Genomic DNA, 19,385 nt, shown 5'->3' with positions numbered 1-19,385 from the left:
CTACAAAGGTTTATGCACAGAAGCAAAAAAGATGCTACATAGTCCAAAAAACATGACCAAGTATATAAATCTTCATAGTTGATATGAAACTCTATATTTACACATTCCCCTACTTAAAGAAGTTTTTTTGGGGGGAGGGGTTGTTCATTTATTTCTATTTGGAGGATGCGCTGGGGATTGAACCTGGGACCTCATGCATGGCAAGTATGCGCTCTACCACTTGAGTTATACCCTCCTCACTTAAAGAAGTTTGAGCAAGCTATGTGTCATTCTGAAATGGAGCATTATGTAAAGTCAATCTCAAAGGTTTCCAAGACCTCTGAAACAAAATTAATATGATATATTTTAGTTTTGTTTGAATGTTATCTAATTTAAGGTTAGATATTAGCACAAGGCGCCAACCTTCCAATTATTCTTCCCCAAGAGAAACAAGCACAAGCTAAGAACGTAGCAAGGCAAATAAAACCTCCTTATCTTCTACATTACCTTAAAGACCCTCTGACTTTGAAATAAGAGTATCTGTGTAAAATGAACTTATACTCCACTCTTGAGAGTTGAGTCTACTGAGAAATCTGAACTGGGGGAAGGACAGAAGGAGGCAGTTAGGAATGAGGAGGGAATGTCAGTCTCTTCCTCCCATCCTTTTTAAACACATACATGTACTCTGCATATTTCATAGGTAAGGTAAGAGACATGCCTAGAGTAGGAGAAATCCAATGAGCTGGAAGAGTTTTTAAATCATCAAAATTTTTAAGGCTTAAACGTGAGTCAGACCAATGGCCCTTCAGGAATTATAGATAGATGAATCATTTGCTACTGGGGCTGAGATTGATGGTTGCTACTAATAGCCATTCTCTCATTCTCCCTTTAATAAAACCCCTAAATGTTAGTTAAGCACATGGCCACTCAGCTAGATTATATTCACCAGTCTCCCTTGTAGTTGGGGAACGTAAACATGTGACTATGTTCTGGCCAACTGTATGTGAGGAGACATGTACAACTTCTGGGAAGTGCCCTTAAAGGGCAGGATGTGCCTTTTACTTCCTCATTTCTCTTTCCTGATGGCTGAAGTGCAGATGTGATGACAGAGAATGGAGTAGCCATTTTATGCCACAAGACAGAAACTACATTACTCAACGTGGAAAAACAAACCAGTAGAAAATGTGACAGAGAATGTTCCTCACAAAGTTCTTTAATGTTAGAAGACTCAACAATTTAGTCACACCCAGAATAATGTAGCAAGTTAGAAATAAAAATCAAGATAGCAGCAAATATTAATTCAAACAAGCTTCTTCCCTGTTGCTTAAGACAAAACTTCGGTATGCATTGCTGATAATATTATCATTACTCACTGACACAAGATAACAAACTGGGAAAGTGTTTTTAAAGCCAGTGCCAATTTAAAAAAAGAAAGATAGTAAATGGAGTTCCTATTCCAAAACTGTGAGAGTACTTCCCAACTCTCAGCATCCCTAGTTGAACTTAGACCAGTCACCTAAACAGAATACCCATTAAAAAGAATCCCTTCATAAGTGCTAAAGAGCAGACTACAGTGGAAATTAAAAGTCATCTTCCAGCTAATGTGATGTCATCTTGATTGACATACTACTACATTAGTAGAAAAATCAATAGTTGATATGAAAATTATAACTTACACTCATTATAAATATTAAGTAAATCCAAAAGGATGACATTTGTGTTTTGGAAAACAAAGAAATACACCATGATGAGAAATGAGTGGCCATTCAATTTCAAGTAGACTGACACTGTCCTTCAGCAATGCTGTTGTAAAATTCAAACTCACTTACCTACCGTGTCTACTCCTTTCCTGCCAGCACGGCCAACCATCTGCTTATAAGTAAGAATATCTAGAGGTTGACCACTGAAAATAGGAGTCCGAATGATTACACGACGTGCAGGTAAATTCACCCCAGATGAAAGAGTAGAAGTTGCTGCCAAGACCCGAATCTGACCTTGACGGAAGGCTCCTTCAATAATATCTCTCTCCTCAAAAGTAAGACCTAAAAAAATGAAGTTATAATAGCATATATTTATTTACATATAATGAAAATACAGTACTTGACCACTTACTTGATCACTTACATATTCCATAGCTGAGAATATGCTACAAGTCTCTAGAGATTTTTTTCAAATTATTGTTATGATTATAAACAAAAAAGTCATCACAGTATATCAATTTAAGAGTATAAACTGCCACCCCTAGTATACTTCTATCTCAGCTTCTAAACCAGGGGCTGTCAAACTTTATATGTAAATATTTTAGGTTTTGCAGGACAACTATTGCAACTACTCAACTCTTCCATAGTCACATGAAAGCAGCCACAAAACAAATGGGCCAGACTGTGTTCCAATAAAATTTTACTTACAATAACAGATGGTGGGCTGGCTTTGACCAGCAGACTGTAGTTTGCTGACCCCTACACTAGACTATGAACTCCTTGAGGGTAGAGACATGCCTTATTCATAACAGTATCAGCAGGGCCTATCTAATACAGTGGTCAGGCACATAAATAAATGCCTGAAGAATAAACACACAAGTAAATGAAAAACAACATAGAGAATATATACTGATCTAGCTTATTTTTTATTTTAATTTATTTTAAAAAAAAATCAAAAGGATTGAGCCCCTAGTTTATAAGTTAAGTGGTAGGTCCACTGGTATTCATTTTATTAGTATGCATATTAAGTTACACAATGAAAATATTTTTGAGTGTTTGTGTGTGTGTACATATATATATTTTAAAATTTATCTATATATAGCATGATAAAAATTTTAAATAAATTGAAAAGGTTAAATTCCTATCTTAGAAACTATATATTGTTAATCAAATCTTTAGCACATATCATCATGGACAGATCACTCTCAGAAAGAAGGTATTTAATTCAATGACTGTAATAAATCTTGCAGTTTTGACAATCTAGGTATTTGCATCCCTCTCAAAATACAAGATGACAATTTCTAAAATTAATCTGATTTTGACACATTTGTGAGAATATTTCAAATACCCCTTGAGATAAAAGGAAACATTCAAGTGGCATAAAATTAGGGTAGCAAGTACTACTCTAGCCTAAATTTTAAGGATATAAAGTATAGAAAGGTAACAGTTTTAGAATTTGCTTCCCTAATGATACAAAAAAGCTTTTATCTAGTATTTATATGCTATACAGATAAGTAAACCTACACGTTTGTTTTATTCTTGTTTAATCTTAATCACACAATTTCTTTTTTTTTTAACTTTTTTTATTGATTTATAATCATTTTACAACGTTGTGTCAAATTCCAGCATTCAGCACGTTTCAGTCATTCATGGACATATACATACTCACTATCACATTTTTTTCTCTGTGTGTTATCAATCACACAATTTCTTAAAATGAAATCTAAGAGTATTAAGTGTGGTTAACAAGAAATTACAAATGCAGGCCAATATAAAAATGAAGAAATTATAAGGATTTCTGGAAGGGGCTAATTAGTAACATATTATAAATATGGATACCTGCATGGTGAAATGCTACTCCCCAAGGTACAGTTTTCTGCAATACAGAGTCCAGTCCTGAAGGCACACGTTTTAACTGATCCATCACTTCTAGGAGGCCCTTCCGTTCCAGTATCATTGGTGGAAGTTCAGATGACCTCACCAATCCTGCCACAAAAAAATTATCAATATTGTTCACCTCCCCTTGGACCTCTTTAACTACTATTTGCCTGAGTGATGACAGAGCTAAATACAAGTGCAACAGTTCTGAAACTATTATATAAAATAACCACCTAGCTATCCTTTAAAAATACTGATGCCTGGCTCTCATCCCTGGACATTGTGATTTAATAGGGTACAACCTGGACGTAAGGATTTTAACATATTCCCCGGCAAGTCTACTGTGTACCAACGTTTAGGAAATGCTCTACTAGGATGAGATCAAACCTGGAGGAGGAGATCAAAAGAACAAACAAAGAAAATAGATTTCAGACACAATACCACTCAGAGCCTAAAAATCAAAAACCCTTGCTCAAAGCGTGTTCCACTAACCAGCAGAGTCAAAAATCACAGAGGAGCATAGCTCTATGCAGCAATTTTTCCAGCCTTTTTGGCATCAATGTGTTAATGAATCACATATTACCCTCTGTTTTTGCCTGTATGTGTAAGCCTCTCCCTCAGTAAGACCTTAACTTTCTTAGATGCAAGAACTATGTTTTCTTAAAGAATTTCCTAGACTTTTGAACTTGTGAACTAGTAAAACTTCTCATAGACTATATCTTATATTTTATACATTTTTAATCTTTCAAGTAAACTTTTCTTAAAATTTTGAGGACCCACAGAGGGTGGCCAATGTATTATTTCCCTAAGGACAATTAAAAAATTTTTTTTAATTACTACTGTTCAATACACTTATTTCAAAAGGAAAGTCATTTTACCATAAAAAAATTAGTAGGGATAATTTCAAAATTTAAACTTCATCTTTATGAAAACTGTGATGCCTTGTCTTTACTTTTGTGGTGAAAAGCTCATCCTAGGCCAGGCCCCAGTCCAAGCACTAGGATTTGGAACCACCGCTATAAATCAAAAATAACAGAACACTAAGCAAAGAAAATATTAATGATATTTCTGGTTATTAAGGAATATAAGCTATCATGGTACAACATAAAAAATATAAGTTGACATAGTACAGAAAGTATCAATTAAGAGGGAACTAGAAGAGATATTATAATGTTGGACCAGAGCCTACCCAGTATAGACTTCAGTTTACTTACTGGGGCTAGTATTAAGATATCCATCACCCGTCCTCAGGATGACACTGACATAATGAAGTCATAAAATGCCCTAGTACTCTGTAACTAGAATTGGTCTCTGTGTCTTCTCTACACTTATCTTTGACCCCAAGGAACTACAGGCTAGTATAGTGGTGAGAGAACAGTGCTCATTCTAGAACTGGTAAAAATATACATCGTTATAGCAACATACTAGATCAATATTCAGTAATAAAAAAAGGAACAAACTGATAAGTGTAACAACTCAGATGAATCATAAAAAGATCATACTGATTGAAAGAAGCCAGACACAAAAAACATATACCATATGACTTCATTTTCTACATGAAATTCTTAGAAAAGGCACAACTAATTAAGAGTGACAGAAAGCATATGAGTGGTTGCCTGCGGCTGGGGACAGAGGGAAGAGACTGACAGCAACAGAGAACATCTTAGGGTGACAGAAATGTTCTGTATGTTGATCATAGTGGGGGTTAAAAAGGTGTATACATTTGTTGAAATTCATTAAATTATATACTTCAAGTGGGTACATATTATGTTATATAAATACCTCAATAAAGCCTATTTTAAAATACACATGTATTTTAAAATATTTGTATGTCAACAAATGATTCTTTTTAGAGTTTGGAAATATTAATAAATATATATGTAAATATGGCTGTCTTTCCCAGAAAAATGGGTATACGTAAAGTTTATACAGTTTAGGGGCTTCGAGGTCAACCTCTCAAAGCCCATGGATTCTAGATGAAGAACCTTAGTATATACCTGTATAAATTCAATATTCTAAAAATCTGAAAATTAGCCTGAATGTGTGTAAACACTGTCGGTAAGCAGGATAAGGAGACAATTAGTCACAAAAGCATAGTTTTGCAAAGGAGTATCCAGCGGGCAGCTGGTGGCAACGATGAAAGAGAGCCATGCTTTGCTAATATAATTATTAAAGTACTTTCAAGCAAATGTATTAAGTCTGAGGGTTTTCGTTTCCATCAGTAACTTACCCTCAGCTTGATGACGTAGATTGTAAAACTCACGGGCAATGACATGTGCCAGCTTCTCACACCATTTCTTTGATGGACAGAAAAGTAATACTGAATGGTTATCAAGAATGGTCTCATAACATAAACTAACAACATGGTCGTCATCACCCTAAAAAGGAAAAAGAAATAGCCACTCTAGTGGTACTTTCAAAACATGTTTGTATCAGTTTAAAGTCACTCATTTTGCTTCCTGGGAAAGGTTTTTCTACTCAAAGGCATGTTAAAAAATCAGTTACAAAGTCAGTAACAGAACAAAGAAAAAACAAAACAAAAAGAAAAAAGAAATAAACCTTATGATGCAAGGTGAGAAGGAAATATTTTCTATTCATTCAACTAATAGTGACTGACCTCCAACCCCCAGGTAATAGGAATATAATCGTGAGCAAAAGAAAGTCCAAGTCTGAAGGGGTTTAGGTCTCACTGGGGAAACGTATTAAAGAACTAAACAAACAAATGTAACATATAATCATAAGATGCACTATAAAACAGAGTTTTCATAGTGTTCTGAAGCCTCATATTTGACATAAATTTGACAGAAAGATCTGAAAGAAAGGTTTCCCTGAGAAAATGATGATTTAGCTGACATGGGAAGAAGGGGAAGCATTATCTCAATGAAAGGTAACTGAGGGGGCAGAGGACACATTTCAGGCAGAACAAAGAGCACATGTAAATACCGTAGTGGCCCAGCAAGTTCTCAAAACTGGAGATTCAGTGTGTGTAACTGGATTAATTCATTCATTTATCCATTCACTCATTAAGGAAATATTTAACGTGTGCCAATACTGTTCTAGGTGCTGGGGATGGAGAACAAAGCAGAAAAAAAGCTTTGCCCTCAGAGTGTTTCTATTCCAATAGGAAGAGACAGATAATAAAAACAAGATAAGTAAAACACATAATATGTTTAATTTTGGTAAGTGCAAAGGAGAAAAATAAAACAGGGAAAATAGGAACCAACGGGAAGACACTAATTTAAATAAGGTAACAAGGGCAGGTCTGAGAAAGTAACATTTGAGTGAAGGTTCAAAGGTGAAACCCTACTGATGCCTGGTGGGTAAAGCATTCCAGACAAAGAGAACCTGAGGTGGCAGATTCTTGGCATATTATGGAATAGCAAAGAGGCCATGGAGTAAGACGGAATACAGAAAGTGAAGTCGGAGCACTAAGGGGGTGGGGCAGATCATAGAGGGGTTTATAGGCAACTTTAACCATGTTGGCTTTCATTCTAAATGAAGTAGGGAACCATCACAAATTTATGAGCAGAGTGGTTACATGATATGGTGTTCATTTCAAATAGATCACAAGGTCTTGATTTAAGTATAGACTGAAGGGGACCAAGCTAGGAAGCAGAGAGATCAATTGTGGGGCTATTTCAGTAATCCAAGGAAGAGTTGAAAATGATTTAAATAAGGTGAAGGCATAGACAATGTAATGAAAGAAAAAAATTAACAGGACAGTAAATGAATGTGTTTACATATATATTTATTGAGATAACCAAGGCACAGTCAGGTGAAATTTGGGATACAGAGCAAAGGAACTAAGTAAGATTCCATGCCAGGCATGCAGAGGCTACAAGTGCATACTTATGAGGGTACTGAAACGCATGAATTTAGTCCTATTCCCAGCTCTAAACCTACCCTTAACTATTTCAGTACATAGAGGCACACCTCTGCAAAAACATAGATGCCTCATTCCACAGATGGTGAGTCAGTTCTTTAACCTCAGGACAGAAGAATCAGGCTTAGAAAAATACTGTGAACTAAAACTTTAAGTGTATTTAGGGGTGTGAGAGGAAATTTATCATTTATCAAGCACTTTCTAGATGCTAGGCAAATTTTAAAAATCATATTTTATTCTTTGAATACTAAAGGTAAGTCTTTTATTCCATTTTATAGATTAAGATACTACGTTCAGAGAAGTTATGTGATTCAACTAATATCATAGGCATATCAAGTATCAGAGGTAGGTCTGTCTGACTCCAAAAATGTTTCTTTCCATTCTACTATTTTATACCTATATCACTTAACAAAAGGTCAATTTTCCATATTAGTATTTAGTGTAAACTTAGCCATAAGAAAATATTTTCTCAGTTAGAAAGAAAAATCTTACAAAATTGTAGTATTTTTTATTACTTAACACTTACAAGAAGTGATAATATTTAAACTGAAGACACAACTACATTTCCTCTCTCATCACCACCACCAATTCCTCAAGATGAAACTGATTAGCTTAATATTAGTAATCCTTCTAATGGATATGTAATGCATATTCAATTACTTTGCACCATCTAATTTACTTAATTCAAAAACTGTTAACAACTTGCTAGAAAATGCAATCAATTATATAAAAATATTGACTTACCTTCACTTGTAGCATGGGTTGAAATTCCCTCACAAGCTTCATTGAAGAGTCATAAATGGAATTTCCGATTTTTACTGACTCCAACAGTGGTACAGGGCGAAAGTCAGTGTGGTAGAGTTCAGCATTCAACCAGGAAGCCACAAGTTCCAAATTAGGAAGAGTAGCACTCATGCCAACAATCTGCACAGCACTAGCCAAAGAACTGGCTAAATCTGCCTGGCTGTGAAAAACAAATGAAAATGATGTTAAAAGACACACGTTATTACTTACAAATAGTGTTAACAATATTCTTGGTCATGCCCTTTGGTACATAAATGCATACATTTCTCTAGGGTATATACCTAGGAGTAAAATTGCTAGGTCACAGATTATTTTCAATTTTATTAAATAATCTCAAACTGTTTTCCAGAGACACTGTACCAAAGTACCATCTCCACAATCTATGTGTTTTTTTCATTTATTGAGATATAATTGACATACATCACTGTATAAGTTTAAAGTGTACACCATAATGATTTGACTTACATACACCATGAAAAGATCACAATGTTTAGAAAACATCCATCATCTCATATAAATACAACATTTAAAAAAATAGAAAAAAAATTCCTTGTGATAAGAACTCTTAGGATTTACTCTCAACAACTTTCATATATAATATACAGCAGTGTTAATTATATGTATCATGTTGTACACTATATGCCTAGCATTTATTTATCATATAACTGGAAGTTAGTACCTTTTGACTGCCTTCATACAAATGTCCCTCCCCCCACTCCTGCCTCTGGTAACCACAAATCTGATCTCTTTTTCTGAGTTTGTTTTTGAAATATAAATACCTACACCACTATGTTATTTTCTCTTACACAGCATGGTGATTTCATATTTCTATACATTTCAAAATGATCACTGTAACTCTAGTTACAATGTCATCATACAAAGATAATACATATTGACTATATTCCCCACACTGTACATTTCACATCCATGATTCATTTATTTGCAACTGCAAATCTGTACCTCTTAATCTCCCTCATCTATTTCTTCCCTTCCCCCACCCCTAACCCTCTGGCAACCATCTGTTCTGTTTTTTAGATTCTACATATAAGTGAAATCATATAGTATTTGTCTTTCTCTGTCTCACTTTTTTCACTTAGCTAATTCCCTCTAGGTTCGATCACGCTGTTGCAAATGGCAAGATTTCCTTCTTTCTCATGGCTGAATAATATTTCATTGTACATAAATACACATTTTCTTTATCCATTCATCTACTGAATCTGTTGATGGGCATTTAGGTTGCTTCCATATCTTAATTATTATAAATAATGCTGCAATGAACCTAGGGGAGCATATATCTTTTTTGAATTAGTGTTTTTGTTTTCTTCAGATAAATATCCAAAGGGTAGAATCGCTGGATCATATGGCAGTTCTATTTTTAATTTTTTGAGGAATCTCCATCATGGCTGCAACCAACTGAAATTCCCACCAACAGTGCACAAAGGTTCCTTTTTCTCCACATCCTTTGTCAACACTTGTTATTTGCTGTTTGATAACAGCCATTCCAACAGATGTGAAGTGATACCTCATTACAGTTTTGATTTGTATCTCCCTGATCATTAGCGATGTTAAGCAACTTTTCACGTGCCTATCGGCCATCTGTATGTCTTCCTTGGAAAAATGTCTTATGTATTTAGATCCTCTGCCCATTTTTTAATCAGATTTTTTTTTGATGTTGATTTACATGAGCTTTTCACATTTCTTAGATTAATCATCCCTTATTGGAGACAGCATTTGCAAATATCTTCACTCATTTAGTAAGCAGCCTTTTTGTTCTGTTGATAGTTTCCTTTCCTGTACAAAACCTTTTTAGTTTTATGTAGTCACATTTATTTTTGCTTTTGTTTCCCTTACCTGAGGAGACATACTGAAAAATTAAGACAAATATCAAAAAGTGTACTGCTTATGTTTTCTTCAAGAAGTTTTATGGTTTCAGATCTTACATTTAAGTCTTTAATCCATTTTAAACTTATTTGTGAGCATGGTGTGAGAGTAGTCCAGTTTTCCCAACACTGTTTATTGAAAAGGCTGTCTTTTCCCCATTGTATACTTTTGCCTCCTTTGTCATAGATTAATTGCCCATGTAAGTGTGGGTTTACTTCTGGGCTTTCTAATCTCTTCCATAGATCTATGTGTCTGTTTCTGTGACAGTACCATACTGTTTTGATTACTGTAGCTTTGAAATCAGGGAGTGGGATACCTCCAGGTTTGTTCTTCTTTCTCAAGATTGCTTTGGCTATTTGGGATTTTTTGTTTCCATACAAATTTTAGAATTATTTGTTCTAGTTCTGGAAAAAATGCCACTGGTATTTTGATAGGGATTGCTCTGAATCTATAGATTGCCTTGGGTAGTATGATCATTTTAACAATATTAATTCTTCCAATCCATGAACACAGTATATCTTTCCATCTGTTTGTGTTGCCTTCAATTTCTTTCATCAGCATCTTATAGTTTTCCAAGTACAAGTCTTCTACTTCCTTAGTTAGATTTATTTCTAGGATTTTTATTCTTTTTGACACAATTATAAATGAGATTTTCTTAATTCCTCTTTCTAGTAATTCATTGTTAGTGCATAGAAATGCAATAGATTTCTGTATATTAATGTTGTATCTTGCAACCTTACCAAATTGACTGATGAGTTCTAGTAGTTTTTTGGTGCTGTCTTTAGAATTTTCTATGTATAGTACCAGGTCATCTATAAATAGTGGCAGTTTTACTTCTTCCTTTCCAATTTGGATTCCTTTTATTTCTTTTTCTTGTCTGATTGCTGTAGCTAGGACTTCCAACAGTATACTGAATACAGATGGTGAGAGTAGGCATCCCATGTGTGTTTTATTGTTCCACATCTTTGTCACCACTTAGTGTTGTCAATATGTTAGCCTTTTTGGACAGTGTGTGGTAAATCTCTTTGAAGAGGTAACTTACATTTCCTTGATTACTAATGAGATTAAGCACCATTTCATGTTTTGGGACCATTTAGATACCCTCTTATGAATGCCTGTTCAAGTTCCTTGCCCACTGATATTAGGCTGTATTTTTTTCTCATTGATTTGTAAAATATTTTTAATGTTTTGGATAATGACTTTCCTCTTTCATTAATTTTTGCTTTTGTCTTTATTGTTTTTTTTTTCCTTCTACTTTCTGTGGTATTATTTTACTATTCTTTTTCTTTTGAGTTCTTGAGATGGGTAAGTCATTAATTTTTCAATCTCTTTTCTTTAATAATATATACACTTTATACTATCAGTTTCCCTTTAAAAACAACTCTAGCTGCATTTCAGATTTTGTGAGGAAGAAAAAGAGCTCCTAAAAACTCCCAGAGAAAAACCTGTAAATGTATACAAAGGATGAAGATCAGCATGGCACTGAATTTCTCAACAGTAACAAGAAAAATGAAGTAATATCTTGAAAACTGAAAGAAAAACACTTAAAATCTTGACTCTTATACCTGAAAAATCTATGAAATAACTATGTGGCATTTTTAGACATGCTAATTTTCAAAAAAAGTATATCCATAATAGCCTGTACATTGAAATAAAGTGGAATTTCCTGGAAGATATCACCACTAAAATGAGGAGGTAAATCAAGAAAAAGACATGTGATCACAAAAAAGTGGGCTCTGACTCAAGCAAAAAGCAATGGGAATGAATGATAATGATAGAAAGAGATCCCAAGATAACTGTTGTGCATCACATATATAGATTAACCACCTTTCTAAATTAGAACAACTCAGAAAGCTTTAAGATAAACTTCTTCAAGAAAATGAATTTGGTAGAATAGTAAATGCATTGGAACATATTGGGTAGATTTATACAAGTGGGGAAGAGGTGGGATAAATCAGTGATAAGCTCATAAAAAACCAAGCCATCAAACAAAAAAGATACTTACTAATTTCAGAGAAAATGATTCTAAAGTTATTTAGAAAGTAAAATTAATCATAATATATTCCATGGCATTTACATAGTTATAATAGTGTAACCTTGAATACTGATTTAAGCAAAATTAGGACATAGCTATATTTGGAGAATGGGAAGATAATGAGAAGACAGAGACTGGTGGTGTGGAGGAAGAGATCGGGTGGGGTGAGAAAAGAATATAAAAAAGAGCTAGATCATCTTTCATAGGAAGAAGTCCATATATAATGTGTAAAACTAAAAACTCAAGAAGCTGTATTTAGAGATATCACTGTAAGTACATTTTTTAAAAAGCCATAAGAGCTGAAAATAGTTGCCTCTACAAAGTAAAGGATAAAGAAATGCTACTTTTCATATTTAGCTTTGAGTGCTTAAATAAGATGTGTATATATTTGACAAATAGAAAAACTGGATTTTAAAAATCCTATCATAAAAGTGGTGAGCAGTCAGAAATTTAAGAATGCTTTCAAAATAATCTAAAATCACTCTCAGTCTTAAGTACTTCTTTTGGAACAAAAATGAACTGCTGTACATGAGTTTATTCTACATAAGTATTACTCTCTTTTAATTTAACTCCTACTTACTATGCACTGTTGAAAAACACTTCTTCAACATCATCTGGAATCTCAGGAACTTAGTTATTTCAGGTACTCACCAAGATGCTGATTTCTGAGCAATATAGCAAATCTTGGTCAGCAAAAGTTCCAGCAGATACCCTCGGTGAGAGTCTCCCAGCATATGCAATTCATCCACAACCACCATTCCTAAAGAAATTTTCCAAATACTAAGTTTCACAAAATTTCAAATTCCAAGAAGAATTTTAAAAGACTCAGTACCTTATATCTTATACCGTATGTAGCTGTCATTCCAATACATTGCAGATGACATAAATTTCTAACCATAAAACAAAAATTAGATTCCATTTAATGGGCAATTATTTTCCAAGATATTTCAAGTATCAAGTGGTCTTACTACAATGTATTCTGGATCTAAAAATCAATGATTAGCTAACTCTGCCTCTCATTACTCAGGCACTTCTTAATTGGCAACCTTGTAGAAATACACATACAATGAGAATCAAAGACATCTATGACAATTATTCAGTGGGTTGACTTTTCTATGAGGAAAATAGCCAAAGCAACCATACTGATGTTAGCAAGTTGCTTAGAAAAACAGCTTCAGATTAAGAAAAAAGAAATTATTTTAAGGGATGTTTTTGTTTGATTATGGTAGGCTAGTGACTCACCCTATTATAAAACGTAAGTGTGATCATAATTCCCTTCTCCCCTACTTGGAGAATTAAACCAGTCTATGCACTTGGAATAATGCTCAAGAATTACTGAACATTTATTATCAACCAAGACTTTTTTTTTTTATTTTATTAAAACCACCAATGCCTTCTTTAAACACTTTCATAACATCATAGTTTCCATGTGTACTCACGTTCCCCCTACAAAAATCAAGCTCTTTCCGACTTTTCCTAATGATAATTGATGCTCCTTTTCCTCATCAGTAAGCTATTTTCAAATCATATTGTATGATGAGTTATTTCAACATTCATTCATTCAAAAAAATATAGTTACCTAGTGTGGCAGGTACTGCGCTAGGTATACTGGATGTTAACACTTCATCTGATACAACATTTAATGTGAAAATTCTGATACAAACTGATGAATGTGACTTCTCTCTCCAAGCTTTACAGAGCAGAGCCCATGTCTTATTAAGCTTGATTTCAATCCCCACCCCTACCTTACCTTTACCATTTAAGTTTACCAGGATCATAATGAGTAGCTAACTGATATTCTTGCAGCTTCTATTGCTGCCACAATGGTTATTCTCTTCCTGTTGCTACCTCTACATAGTAGGCTTTCCTAAGTGATTAAAAAAAAAAAAAGGATTAAGATAGAAAAATTCCAAGCTCAGATACAGTGCCAGTTTCTGTAGTCCCTACCATTTCCCTACTAAACGACAGCCTCTGGGTCCAAGCCTAATCTAGATCCACTACCAGAATATGATAATAAATACATACATACACTAATTGCAGAGATGGCAGATGCTTCCTTCTATACCTGGTAAACTTTAGACAGGAAAGAAGCAATAAGAAATGATTTGAGGGCTCAAGCGATATAGATATCCTCTATGTTTTGTAAAGTGCAAAAACACAAGGAAGTAGAGTCAATACATCAGTAAGACGTAAAACCTTTTTTCACACAGTCTCTGACATTACAGATGCCAATTCTCACCTCCAGAAGTAGATGACAGACAACAGAATAAAACATGAGACATACTGAAATCACAAAGCGCCACTCCATTCTATCAAAAAATAGCAAGAGAAAGTATACGCTTATTTTCTCAGTTGCTTACCTAATAGATCCATCTTATTTTCCTCTATGAGGTGATTGATCAGACCATTCGCTCTCTCAATTGTGCAGACAGCAATATCCAAAGAAGAGAAAGGCCTTGTTGGAGAGGTACTGCCCATATAACCATCCACTTTTATTCCTACTTCCTGAAACAGACTCTGAATTGAGTAAAAGGAATAATACAGGTAAAAACACTTGAAAATCATGAATTTTAAATTGGTTCCATCCCAGAACACAGACATAAGTATACAAAGACACTTATCAGATTACTGTTAGTTATTCCCAATAAAATAGCATACTTAATCAAATGAGTTCTAACAGCTCTTTATAGAATTAAAATTAGAGAAAAACTACCTTAAGCAGTAACATTTTTAATCTAATAAACCAGCAAGAACTAGCTCTTTAACATTAATATAACACTTTCAGAAACAAATTTATCCTTCATGAGGGAAATATTCTTATCCCACTAAAGATTAGTTTTTTATAGAACAGAAGAAAGATTTTCAAATGCAGTGGGGCTTTGATGTTAATTTCTTTTAACTTCAGTTTTAACTAACATACATTCTCAATAAAAAGGATCCTTTCATCATTTTGTTACTTTGCTTTAAGTTGAAAGGATGTTACCATGTAGGACCAGCTTTGTTGGCTCTTTGGCCTCTGAAATAACTACTAAAAAGATTTATAGAACCACTGAATTTTAGAGCTGTTCATTCAATAAAACGTTTCTGAATGTTTACTGAGTTAACCCGTAGTTAACCCCATAGTTTTATTTTACCAATGAAAAACTTGAGGCCCAGCAGATTATGTATCTGGCCTGAAGACATAGTTGGTGGCAAAACTGGGACTAGAACTCAGATTTTTTAGACTTCCAGTACAATAATCTTGCCATTCCAAAAGCACATTTTTTCACTGCAGGAATCAGAATGTATTCTATTTAATGAAACATTACATTGGTAAAAATGCCTTAAAGACCAGTGAGTATCATACAAACATGAACTGTTATTCACTTTTGGAGGAGAATAGAACAGACCACAAGCCTGGAGCTTTACATAAGCACCGATGGATCTTATTCTTCATCCTCGAACATTCTCAAATGGCTCTCAATTAGGATGGGATATGCTTCCTTAAACACACATCCTTTCCATGCTTCAGTCTGGTCCTACTACTCAGTTAAGATGTTGACTATTAATTTGCACGTTTATATGCTAATTAAAGTATTCTCCCTATTTCCTAAGGAAAAGTTTTATAAATTTTTATACAGTTTTCACCAATTACTCCTTATTTGATGATCCTTTCTCCTTTATGCGGTAATAGAAAAGTTTCTCCTCATAAATGGTCAGCTGTTAAAGCTACACTGAGATGCAATAAAAAAAACTTTATTTTCCATTTGCTTTTACAATTCTATTTCAAATGAGTAAAGCCAAAGCTGCCAATAATAGGCCTTCCACCATTAAACTTAGTACAAGAACATTACCTGGAGATAGTATTTCTTCTCTTTTGCCACAGAGACAAAGGGTAAAATAAATAGAGCTTTCTTCCGCATTTCCAATACCCGCTTCAAAATAAGTAGTTCAGCAACAAGAGTCTTCCCAGCACTTGTAGGAGCTAAAACATGTTATTCCACAAGGTTATCACAAAAATATGTAATATCTGATACACTGCATTAATAAATGTTTTAGATCATATCCAGTAATTACATAGCCTAAGACTAACCTATCATTAAGGCCCCAACTAGCATCTGAAACCTTTATACCCTGAAAAGCCCCTGACTTTAAACCAACTTTCTAAATAATCTCGCACTCAAAACAGAGTATTAAACAAATCTTTTCATCATCAATAAATGATGAATACTATTGAATACCTAGCTTATACCTAAGGATCCTTTCCTTTAAGTACTAAGTGGTTAAAAGCCCTGATTTGAGGAAGGAGATAAACAGCTTTAAGATACTGTGATAGGAGCTATGATAGAAGTTGAGGGAGAAGAGTTGGAAGGAAGTTTATGAAAAGGAAACAGAAGTTTAAAGAAGGGAAGAAGAAAGAAATGCCAAACAGAAGAAACAGCATATGCAAAGGCCTAGAGGGAAGCCTGGTATATTCAGATGATAGTGAGTACTTTATTAAGTATGAAATATAAAGTACAAGTGGAGGACTGAAAAAAAGAGATATGAAAGTGCCACATGAAGAAGAGGTTTATAATTCCACCATGCAAGGAGTTTAGAATTTATCCTGAAAGCAATGTAGAGTGACTAGTGAGTTTTATGAACAGGAGGGACAAAATCATATTTGTACTTTATAGAGGCCACTTTGGTTGCAGAAGCAAAGTAGAAGCAGAGAGAAGATAAACTTGTTACAAAGCTACTGCATCATCTAGAAGAAAGATAACAGTAAACTAGGTAATGGAAGTAAGAGAGAGTAGTAGTCAGAATCAAGATATTTGAAGTAACAGACACTGGACTTGGCTGATTATTTACTGTGAGTTGGTGACCAGATTTATGAATGACACCCAAGTTTTTGTTTAAGCAACTGAACTGGTCAGGCCATTCTACCACTGCCACTAAATGCCACTAGTTAGCATTTACTGAGTCTTTCCTGTGGGCCAAAAAACTTTTCTAAGCTCACTCTTTTTTCTCTCTCCCCCCACCCCCACTACTTCCCTTCTGTCTCCCTTCTCTTTCCTCTCCCACTCCTCTCTCCCAAATAATTTGTCAGATTACACAACCAGTAAACAGCCTGAACTTACATCAGCTGATAGTGAATTCTCTAATTCTTACTGGCACCCATAATGAAATATCTGGATGACTCACAATTTCTGGAAAAACTGATACAAAGGAAGTGCACCTTACCAAGTGATTAGACTCTAAAATCAGTATACTGAGCACAGATGGTTAAAACTTACATGTCAAAGTTGCCCTTGAAAGCCCATATAAATCTTTTACAAAGTATATTACATATGGTTTTGTGTATACAATTCTGTATAAACTGGTCAATTTATAAGCATATAATATATAATATACAATATTCACACACTGAAAAGCAACTGAGATCAACTAGAGGTACAGCAGATTTACATCTCCCACTGCACACTCACTCTGAGACATTTGTTTGTTGAGAAGAATGGCTGGCACGTAGCTCTCTTTAAATTGTCAGGTTTTTGCCTTCCCCCTGCCTGAATGGAATTTACGTAAGTATATATCTGATGGCATTTAGAATGATTGGAACCATTGAAAGCTTTTCCTAACAATATTAACAGAACTTCTTTGAGAATATTTTATCATTAAAGAAGTCAGTGAGATAATACTGACAATTCTTTCTTGGACAATGCAAAAACTAAAATTGAATTCTTTTGATTTGTGAAAGCTAGAATTATGCAACTTCATTAAAGGAATTTTTACCTAATCCTTAAAAAAAAGTATATATATGATGAAACTCTTCATCTATTTTAAGACTTTCTCTAGTTACAAAGCACTGTCTCACCTACTTTACTTCAATATTCTTTACATTTATAATGCCTTAAAAATAGTAGGGAACTAAATCTGCACAAATTTGAATACCTGAATAGACTAAATTCTTCCCTTCCAGGACTCGTCCAAGCAAAAGGCACTCTGCCTGCCATTCAAACATCTTTTGTACACCAAAACTGTGATATTTCTCCAGAACCGCTGTAGGAAGTCCCCAGTTTACTAATAGCAGCTTGTCTGTGTGATTGTCAGGAAATATTTGCTTGCATTCTCCTTTTAGGAAAAAAAGAAAAAAGGAATTGATAGTTGAATTTAGTTCCAATGTTAAGACTTCAGTAACTAGTTTTCCACTGTGTTTTGGAATCCATTTATGTTGGAAAGAGGCTTATTTAAAGTACATCCTGACAGAAAGCACAATCAACATAAGAAGTACTGGGCACTATTAGAAGTAAATCCCCTACAGGTGATGCGATTTGCCTAACTAGTACGTTGTTTCTGTAAATTAAGGTCGAAAGCCCCAGAAACTCCTTTAATATTAGTACCAGGCGGTCGCTGAATACGGGCTGAAAGCTCTCCCCTGTCAACGGAAAGTGACCTGCCGCACCAGACACGAGTCACAAACTGAGAAGGGGAGTAGAAGCCGAGTGGTCATGCAAGCGAGCCAGCCCCGCGCGGTGCGGGCACACCCCGACAAGCGGCCGGGCTGAGCTGCCCGCCTCGCCCGCCGCCCACGGAGCGCCTGGGAGTACCTGCAGCTCTAGCTGGCCGGCGGCCGCGGTCCTTCAGGCTGAGTCCCAGGCCCGGGGGCGGGCTGAGCACCGGCCCCGAGGGGAGCAGGAGGCTGTCACTGCTGTCACCGCCGCTCCCCGAAAAGGAGTCTGAGCCCGATGCTGAACGTCGCCGTTTCCCACTCCAGCGCGTTAGATTCATCGCGAAATCTTCTCGGCCCTTCAGGGAAAGATACAGTCCCAGGGTCCTCCAGTTCGGGAGAAAACGGGCCTGCTGACAGACGCGGCCGCCATCTACCCGCCACAGTTTTCAAACTCCCGCCTCCCAGCCCGCCCCGGAATCACAGAGTTCTCAGTGGCGAGAGTAACCCGAGGACCATAGAGTCGTGGGGAAGGAGCGGCTCTCTTTGGTGTCTCAGACCTCCGGCCTCCCGTTTTAATTATTGGTTAGTGTAAGAGAAACAGAGTTAGACCTAAAATAAAAGGGGGAATAAAACAGACTCAGCATATGTAATCTCCAACTATAATCAGACTGGCTTAAGGTTTTTCCTTTTTGTCCATTTCTGGTTTGAATAGCAAGGTAATGCTAACTTCATAAAATGAGCTTCCGATAGATTAGAGGAGCTGTTTTTAACATATTGGTATTTTTAAAACAATTACTACAGGATATACGTGCAAAA

The 19,385-nt window shown here is 35.3% G+C and overlaps 1 protein-coding gene across 1 annotated transcript in view; it reads right to left on the bottom strand.

The window, feature by feature from the left end:
• Window positions 1-18,989, bottom strand: part of POLQ (DNA polymerase theta) — a 92,436-nt gene extending 73,447 nt beyond the window's left edge. Inside the window, exons 1-9 of the mRNA XM_031454979.2 lie at window positions 18,727-18,989; window positions 18,071-18,250; window positions 15,994-16,124; window positions 14,521-14,677; window positions 12,812-12,920; window positions 8,185-8,404; window positions 5,788-5,935; window positions 3,519-3,665; window positions 1,809-2,021 (exon numbers count right to left, since the gene is read on the bottom strand). Coding sequence (XP_031310839.2) covers window positions 1,809-2,021; window positions 3,519-3,665; window positions 5,788-5,935; window positions 8,185-8,404; window positions 12,812-12,920; window positions 14,521-14,677; window positions 15,994-16,124; window positions 18,071-18,250; window positions 18,727-18,907 — 1,486 coding nt within the window. The 5' untranslated portion in view covers window positions 18,908-18,989. The remainder of the gene's footprint in view (window positions 1-1,808; window positions 2,022-3,518; window positions 3,666-5,787; window positions 5,936-8,184; window positions 8,405-12,811; window positions 12,921-14,520; window positions 14,678-15,993; window positions 16,125-18,070; window positions 18,251-18,726) is intronic.
• Window positions 18,990-19,385: the final 396 nt, after the last annotated feature.

The sequence above is a fragment of the Camelus dromedarius genome, chromosome 2 (assembly GCF_036321535.1).
Source record: "Camelus dromedarius isolate mCamDro1 chromosome 2, mCamDro1.pat, whole genome shotgun sequence".
NCBI classification, from domain to species: Eukaryota; Metazoa; Chordata; class Mammalia; order Artiodactyla; family Camelidae; genus Camelus; species Camelus dromedarius.
The sequence above is the reverse complement of the archived record's forward strand: the minus strand, read 5'-3'. Positions and strand labels throughout refer to the sequence as shown.